The following is a 9,360-nucleotide window of genomic DNA, read 5'->3' as shown; positions in this document are numbered from 1 at the left end:
TTACATTTTGGTTTTATACATTTTAGGGAGGGTTAAGTTACAGGCAAAGATGTAAACCAATACGTGTAAGGAATACATTGCTTCAACCCAGGAAGGCAGGACATCTCAAAGTGGATGCTTATAAGTCATAGGTGGATTGAAAGATTTTCTGACTGGCAACTGGTTGAGAGAGTTAAGCTTTGTCCAAAGACTTGAAGTCAGTGGAAAAAAAAAAAAATGCTCGAGTTAATGTGTGTTGTGGAAGCCAAGGTTCTTCTTATGTAGATGAAGCCTCCAGGTAGCAGCCCTGAGAGAGAATAAATGGTAAATGTTTCTCTTGAACCTTAAAAGGTGTCAGACTCCTGGTTTATCTCTCCTAAATCCCAAAAAGGCCTGGCTGTATCAATGGGGATTCTCCGCAGATGTAAATTTCCCCCATAAAAGACAACTGTGGGGTCATTTCAGAATATGTCAAATAAATACATTTGGGGCTAAAATATTTTGATTTCCTTCAGGGTCTACTATCTGTCATGTGATACTATCCCGGAGTCATGTTGAAATTTGATATCTTACTGCCACAGAGTGTGTTTTGTCAGTCTTAAGATCTCTATTTTACTGTTAATGTTGGTCAGTTGTGCCTACACTCCAAAAGGGAGGGGGCATAAGGAGGGGTGTCTGACCTCCCTTCCTGTCATGGTGGGTGATTCAGTTTTTCTGGTTTCTCTTGGGTCCCCTTGGCCCAGAGGGGGTCCGTTCAGTCAGTTGTGGGGGGAGGGGGAGACAGAGCTTAGGATTTTAGTTTTGGTTTACATAACCTAGAGCCCCAACAGAAAATTCATATAATGAATGAGATAACCTGACTGTCACTAAAACTTTACTACATCTCCAGATACATTATCCTGGTCCCAAAGATGGCGACATGACACTGAAAACTGTCAATGCAGAGAGCAGTGTACTACTTATCGTGTGTGTAGGTGTGTGTGTGTGTGCGTGTATGTGCACGTGCATGTGTGTGCAGAGGAAGGAAGCACAATAATGATAATCACTGAGATCCATTTTAAAAGGCACAGCTACAGTCTCAGGTGAGGTGCATTAAGATGCAAATTACTCTCTGCAGGGGGTAGAGTGCTACTAGCTATAGCTGAAACCAAGTTCTTATGATCTCATTATACCTTTTTTTCTTACTGCCTTGGTTGTAGGACCTCTAGCTAAACATTGGGGCATCTGTTATTACCCCATGGAAAGTTAGAATGCTGTGGGAACATAGGGTGTGCTTGAGAAGGTCATACTTTTTAAAAGCTGCTTCCGCTGCCAATGTCTATAACTTTACCTTATGACACCCAGATTTGTACATCACATTATTCAGAATGGTCCTTTAGCAAGAGAGCAGCAGTCTCCATTTTGCAAAGTCTGTTGCTAGAATTTTCCGTATCAATAAATTTCCTAGTAGAAATCTCTGCCTTGGCACTCAGGACCCACCATCAATGAGAAAGCTTGCAATTATGAGGTATTCAGGCAAATACTAGATGTGAATTGCATTTAATCAAGAACATAAATCAATTAAATATTATTTCATCAATAATAGGTAATTTCCATTTTAGATTTAAATTTGATCAATGATAGGTATTTAATCCATAATGGGGCAAAAATTTGTGGCCTAAACAAACTTTGTATACTGATTATTTACACAGCTTAAATTCACTGGTGAATTAGCAACTGTCCATTTCCTCCATCTTATGAATAACTGGGCTCAAATAAGATCTAGAAGTTTGATGAAAACACTGTTGCAAAATTATAACTGAGACAGTGAAAGAGATCTGACCTAACCAACACCATCTTGCTTCTAACCTCCAAGCTGTCTTTGTTCCTTCCTGGGTGTAGGGCCGAATTAACTTCGGGAGGAACTCAGTTTATAGTTTAGCTTTGAAACAAGGATAACAGCCCTTTCCCAAAACAAACCCCCTTCCTGCCTGGGGACTAGACTGCCTTTGTTGGACTGACAAATCAGCTACACAATCAGAAATTATGGTTTAGGAGTCATACTGCTGGAAGCTACAAGATTCTGACCCTCCCCAAATTGCTCCTGGCGATAACATCACTATTGCAAAACCTAAGATCAGTGTTTGAGATATTTTGCAGACCCTGCACTCGATGGATCAGCTGGCACCACTCAGGTCAGTAAACTGGCTCATCTGCTCTTGTGGCCCCCAACCAGGAACTGACTCAGCCCAACAGGACAGCTTTAACTCCTTGATTTCATTTCCAACCTGACCAATCAGGACTCCTGATTCACTGGCCCCCCCTCTGCCCACCAAATTATCCTTAAAAACTTCAATCCCCGAATTCTTGGAGAGACTGATTTGAGTAATGATAGAACTCTGGTCTCCTGCACAGCTGGCTCTGCGTGAATTATGCTTTCTCTATTAAAATTCCTCTGTCTTGATAAATAGGCTTTGTCTAGGCAGCAGGCAAGGTGAACCCGTTGGATGGTTACGTTGATGTCTAAGTTAACCTTAAGGAAAGTTAAACAGCTGTAGTATAAATATTACATTTCCTAACAAAATCTCAAGTGTTTCTAAACAAATTTATTTTCCCTTTCTACTTCTTTCTAATTTCATATAAATATTTTTGGTGGTGAATACCTTTGTAATTTAGCCTTTTGTTACAAAATATTCAGATGGGTACATGATTGAATTTGAGGAATAATTAACATTCCCCAGAGATGATTCAAGGGACTTTGTGGCACCCCTTCTGAAAGATAAAATGGGAACATCTTTATTAATGGAAGAATATTTGCATCTTGTTAGGCAAAAGCATAGAGTTGTTATTGTTGCTCTAAAGGGTATATATGGATGTTAAGCAGCTAAAAGAACAGCTGTGACAAAAATCCAGCTATTATTGCATATAATCTATATGTATTCATGTTGTTATTGTTACCACTACTGTTATTGTTATTACTATTGTTATTATTTGAGTTCCTCACCCACATTTCTATACTGAGGTGGAGACTGCAAGCTACATTTCTCCTTGGTCAGAACTCCATGTTTGATCCTGCCAATAGTAGTACTAGTGTTACAGTAAGTATCTAGCCAGGCATGAGCAACCCCCACCAGAGATGTCAGGTGACCATCACGTGATGGTCAGGCGGTTGTTACACTATTTCCCAGCACCAGGGAAAAGCAGCCTCCCAATATAGAAAAAACTTGAACCTGGTGATTAACAGCTTCCTAGTAAGATCTCAGGAGTTAGGCGAGTGGGCTCAAGCATGCGCACTACTCAGAGGCAAAATGGCAAAGTTTAACTGGTACATCATCTTCTAGGTACCTTCAGCTGGTAAGGAAAGAACGCCTCAAGTAAACATCCATACAACTCCAGTAAACACACTGCGCATGCTCCCCTCCCAAGGGCTAGCAGGCCACTGCAGCACGCAGACAGCCCACCCCATGAGAGGAACCAGGGGAGAAGGGATGCAAGACCCCAGAAATATGCCAACATATAAAACCCCAAGTTAAAGGTCAAATAATGCACTTGATCTCCCAAGTCACCCACTTGGCACTCTTCCAATTGTACTTTATTTCCTTTCCTTCCTGCTCTAAAGCTTTTTAATAAACTTTCACTCCTGCCCTAAAACTTTTCTCCATCTTTCATTCTGCCTTATGCTACTTGGTCAAATTATTTCTTCTGAGGCAAGAACTGAGGTTGCTGCAAACCCGTATGGATTCACCATCAGTAACGTACTTTGATGCCACATCGCTCAGATATTTCCCCTAAGCGCTAACATACTTTAGTGCCCCCTGACTCAGATACATTCCGCTGCTAACATTAGGGAGGAATCGGAAGGCAGGAGGACGAAGAAGGCACTTGCTCATCCCTGTTGCCCACTGGCTGTTCCTGGCAGCACTGCTCTGTCTTTCACCCTGCACCTCAGGTAGCAGAGGTTACTTCCAGCTGCAGTTGTTTTCAGATTTTTGCTTCTTCCCATACTTCCAGAACCAGCCGCATCACACCCCACTCAGTGGTGCCAGCAGCAACAGGGCAGAGCCACTGCTTCAGAGATCTGCACCCCAGCTACCTACTGCCCCCTTTTCTGAGCCCCTGCGATGTAGACAGCTGCCAGACAGCTTCACCTCTGAGGCCCTGATTTCAGTGCCAGGTGACTCAGATACGTTCCGCTGCTAACATTAGGGAGGAATCGGAAGGCAGGAGGACAGAGAACTAAAGCAGGAGGACATGAACTAAAGCAGCAGCCTCCTCCTCAGAGGTGAAGTCTCAACTCTGCAGGGCCGCTCCTCAAAGTTCCAGGTTCTGATAACCGCAAACATCTCGCTTCTTGCAGTCATTAACTCTGTATACATCAGTGTCCTCTTTCATGTTTTTTCAATACTGTAACACCTCCTAACCACTTTCTTATATTACATTTTCTCCCCTAAAATAGCTAATGTGGTTTCCACTAAAATAGCTAGTGTGGTTTCCATCTTTTTGACTGACCCTTGGAATGTAATAGGTGTCTGCTAGGGGGAACAAAGATGAGGAGCCCATAAAGATTGCTTGTGATCAAATAACTTGAGGAAGCACTGAGTTAAGCAAAGTTTACGAAGGTTTTTCTGCAACAAGTCTCACCAGGGCCTGTGCATATGCTATTGGGCATTGAAAATTTCCAGTGAGGAACATGTCTCAAACTTAATTCAGCAAGGAATCCTTTTCGTGTGAATATGTTATGAGATTAATGTTTCACAGAGCAACAGTCAGAAATGCTGGACTCAAGTAATAGGTCCTCGTACTTCCAGAAAAACTTCCCTATTATCATTAGCAAAACACATGATATCTTACATTATCCTACAAAATCAAAGGTACTTCCTTTAAAACAGACAGAAAAACCTGGTGGACCCACTAGGATACATTCATTCCAGGCTAGGTATCTACAGACATAGCAAAGTGGAGAAGAGAGGCAATTCTTTTAAAAAGAAAGTGCCAACATTTTAGTGAATATTCCAGATAGAAAGCTAAAACATCGATCATAAAGTATAGTGCTGCATATGATAATAGTTTCAAATTAAGGATTACTCTTTAATTCTCTTTATATTAATTTATTATTGCTAACTTCTTATTATGAGAATTCTATCCAGTCCTCTTATCAAGCTAACCATAGCATTAATCCTCCAATCTCCTATAATTGTGAGTTCCACGGGCTGAGAAAATGCCATTCTCCTTTTTGTAAGTCAAACATACAAAGGTTTATGTGCTTAACATCAAAAGCAACTTGAGGCACAAAGGACCATTATACAGAGCCCTTTGTTGCCAGGTCCAGAGCCAAAATTAAGTAGGAAGTATAAGAAATATTTCAGTGAATGTTGCCAGGTCCAGAGCCAAAATTAAGTAGGAAGTATAAGAAATATTTCCGTGAATGTGGACATTGGGAAGAGGATTACTCATTGTCCTCTGTCATACCTGCATTCTTATCATAACTCTCTCCTTCTTCCACATTCATTCAAGGTGTTGGGGCTCAGAAATCAATACCCCAAAAATATGGCATTTTGACATGCTAAACTGAAAACGAAGCTTCAAGGTCTCTCTGACCTTCTCTCAATTCCTGTATCTCAATCCTCTGTCTCTCCCAAATCCCAGAATGAAGTTGCTATTTCTGAAGTTTCCTTATCTGCCTAAAGTGCAGATCTGCCAAAGAAGAAAATAATCACCTCTGGTCCTTTCCCTGAGAGTTCATTAACCGAATTTGTGTTGCAGAAGAAAGACCAAAGTCTGTCAACATGCCTGGATAGACTTTTGTCACAAACCATTGTCTGCTCTGCAGGCCCAAGAGACTTTGTTCCAGGCCACTGTATGTTCTTCAAGCCCATTGAATTCTCCTAAAGATCATTTACCATCTCCTTAAAGTCATTCACACTTCCCTATTTCCCTTTTCCCTAAGAAGAAGAGTATATAACCATCTGTACCCCTATTGCATGGTGGGGCAATCATTCTAATTTTCCCTTCATGCATGTCAATAAATATGTATACCTTTTCTCCTATTAATCTGCTTTTCGCAAGTTGATTTTTCAGCAAACTTTCAGAGGGCAAAGGGGAAATTTTCCCTTGGGCTCTACAGAGGCCCATTTTACAGAGCCAACTCAGGTGGCATTTCCACTGTAAAACCCTCTCCAACTGCTCTGGTCCATTAAGCTCTTCCTTTTCTGAACTCTGGTGGTGTTTATTGTTTGCACCCCTGATTTGGGTATGTTATAAATGCCTTTACATTGTTGTTTACTTACAGACATAAATGCTGTGTCTCCACATTAACATGGACACTTTTATAGCAAGGACCATGGTATATGTCTACAGCAACTACATCATCTGAACATCTGAAAAGATATTTGTTTCTAGTTTTCAAATGTATCCATATGAAAAATAATATACACTTAATGCATAGCATTCACAGAGAAGGAAGAAATTAACATGGAATCCAGATTTCCAGGTCCTCAGTGGGTTATGAAGTTTATATGAACACCTGTTTTAGAAGAATTTCATGCCTTCTTTGTAATAAGTGCTGAATAGATGGAAGTCGATGATAATGATTATTATAGAATTGGAATAGTTGGGATTCTCTGTGGGATGGCAAATGGAACCAGCTAAAGATGTGCTCATTAGAACAGTATTTTTTAAGTTCCAATCATAGAAAGTATTGACAGAATTGTGACATGGAAAGCGCACTGATTTGGAATCAGAACTTGATTCTTTAAAACCTCCACTTACTCGTTGTGTGGACTTGGACAGGTACTTTACTTCCCTCAGCATCAATTTCCCTATTTATAAAACAAAGATAATAATGACTTCAAGCAGTTACTGTGGTGATCACATAAAATAAAGTGTTGGTTCATTACACGTTTGGCATATAGTAGGAGCTTAATAACTGGTAGTAGTAGCTGTTGCTAATATTTGTAGAGAAAGCTTGCACCTAGGTGAGTAGAGTTGACAATCACCTATCCAAAGTGAAGTTATTCACCTGCCTGTTCCAGTGTTTAAATTCCAAACCAGAATTCATGTCCATGGGTTTAAGGATGATTCCCTATTAAAATGTCCAATACATTAATCTACTATCTGCTATCAGTGTTTACTGATTAGTAGGAATTTATCACCCCAAGAGCTAACCTTGATTCACTATTTTTTTTTTAATTTGAGATGGAGTCTTGCTCTGTTGCCCAGACTGGAGTACAGTGGCTCCCTCTTGGCTCAAGGCAGCCTCCACCTCCCAGGTTCAAGAGATTATTCTGTATCAGCCTCCCAAGTAGCTGAGATTATAGGCATCCCATGCCCAGCTAATTTTGTATTTTTAGTAGAGACAGGGTTTTGCCATGTTGGCCAGGCTGGTCTTGAACGCCTGACCTCAGGTGACCCACCTGCCTTGGGCTCTCAAAGTGCTGGGATTACAGGCGTAAGCCACCACACCTGGCCCTTGATTCACTCTTGTAGCCATGTACTAAGGCATTACTATGTCCCGGATGCTCTGCAGGACAAGAGGGAGATGAATAAAATGCTCATGAACCTTTCCCTTGGTTACTGGAAGTCTCATTGTGCACTTGCTTGAGAGAAAGTAGAGGAGACGAAGGGGAATGAAAGACCCAGCAAGGCAACTAAACTGCTGAAAGGAGGGGGAGAAGGATTCCTATGAGGGCCCTGTCTAATCTACCATGTGGCCTAGAAACTGCCTTGGCTGACTTAGAAGGTGAGAAAACAATGTATAAAAAAGATTTAGATGAATTATAAGGTATTTTAAAGCAAACTGATATCTGGCTTCATTGTCCAGAATTGTGGATGGTTTTGAATTCCTCAACAAGCTGTGCAGCCTCTGCCTGCGGCACCTGGAACAGTGAGGCCAGGAGGAATGTGGGGACAGACATTTTGGCTTCCAGATGTCTCCTAGCCGTACAGGCACATCAGAAATTTGGGGTATCCTCTCCTCAATATGGTGAAATTTTCTTCTGAACAATAAAAAATTGCTTGCTACATGAATTATTTTTTTAAGTAAAAGGCAAATAGTAGACCTGTTTCTTTAAATGAGCTGCTTTAGAGATTACTCTAAATGATGCTAATCATTTGCATGCATACAATAATTAGATAATTAAGCAAACTGGGATGGACCTGTATTTGGCCCCACTTTCCCATCCATTTGTTTTGCATTTCTGTATACCTGAAAAACTACACAAGTAGATATCTTTGAAACAGTCTATAATTCAAATTTTCACTAGTGCACACTGATTTTAATCCCCAATTCATCCAAATTAGTAAGACTTAACTGTAGTTTCTCAAAGCCTTTGGGATCTTACTTCAGTGTATCCATATCATTTTCTCTTGAATTATCTGGGTTCATCCCCAAGTCCACCATATAACTACAGTCCTCTTCCCCACCCCCACTTCACTTAGGCTGCATTTACGTACTAAGAAATTTGGTACCACTGCTCCTACCCAAAGCCATTTCCTCCTTTCACCCAGAAGCTAATCAAGTTACGGCCTCAAATTAGAGTTAATCGCCTGACATATTTTATAATTTATGAAAGTGTTACATCTGATGTGAAGTAATCAAGTTTTATGATCTATGACTGCATTTGCGGTTTATTGACTTAGAGTTTGGGTATTTCGCTTCTAAAAATGGATTTAATATGGCCAGATTAGTTGGCCCTTTCTGCGAAGGCCATCCCGAGTCACTCCCCAATAGTCACAGAGTTCCTCCTAATCCCTTAAATATCCCCTCAATATTAAGGCTGATCCGGAGCTGCATGTGTGCTTCATCAGAATAATAACAGCAACAATTCCTCGTATTTGTATAATGCTTAATATTTTTCAAAGCACTGTTGTTAAATGTCATCCCCTCCCAAACCGGGTCCAGTGATAGGAAACCGAGAAGAATCTCATTTTCCCCATTAAAATAAAGTAAAAAAAATGTTAATATCAGAGGAAATGGAGCTGCCAGTCCCTTGGTTCCACATTCATTAGTAGAAGTCTGCTAAAAGTTGCTGAGTTTCCCATCGCGCCGAGCAGTGGTGGATGGTCACATCAGTCTTCTTCCCTCTCCTCGGTTGCTCCAGAGAGCCCCACTGCTCTTCTCTTTAGCTCTCCCTTACTGATGCAGGGGTCATCTGTCTGGAGCAGGTGATGAGAAGCATCATGCCGGCTGCCTCTCCTCAAGCGGCCCCTGCCAGCTGTGATCAGTGTTACCAGGCAAAGCCCTCTCAACTGCCCTCTGAATCTGAAATCCTCCTTCGGGTTTTTCCTGAACTCAGTGCAATCAGTCCAGAGACGTTAGACCCTCGAAGCTGGCATAGACACAGTCATGATTTTTCACCTGCTAAGTGGCTCTGGGACTTTTTCTAGTCCTTAAGATCTAACAAA

The 9,360-nt window shown here is 41.2% G+C and overlaps 1 protein-coding gene across 1 annotated transcript in view; it reads left to right on the top strand.

Annotated features, from left to right (window-relative positions):
• The first annotated feature begins 898 nt into the window (after window positions 1-898).
• LOC140711539 (endogenous retrovirus group K member 25 Pol protein) overlaps window positions 899-9,360 on the top strand; it is a 31,146-nt gene continuing 22,684 nt past the window's right edge. The window contains 3 exon segments of the mRNA XM_073014885.1: window positions 899-949; window positions 3,970-4,132; window positions 9,101-9,269. Coding sequence (XP_072870986.1) covers window positions 899-949; window positions 3,970-4,132; window positions 9,101-9,269 — 383 coding nt within the window.

Source organism: Chlorocebus sabaeus, chromosome 4, assembly GCF_047675955.1.
Source record: "Chlorocebus sabaeus isolate Y175 chromosome 4, mChlSab1.0.hap1, whole genome shotgun sequence".
In the NCBI taxonomy this organism is placed as follows: Eukaryota; Metazoa; Chordata; class Mammalia; order Primates; family Cercopithecidae; genus Chlorocebus; species Chlorocebus sabaeus.
Note: the sequence above shows the minus strand (reverse complement) of the source record. Positions and strands in the feature narration are given on the sequence as shown.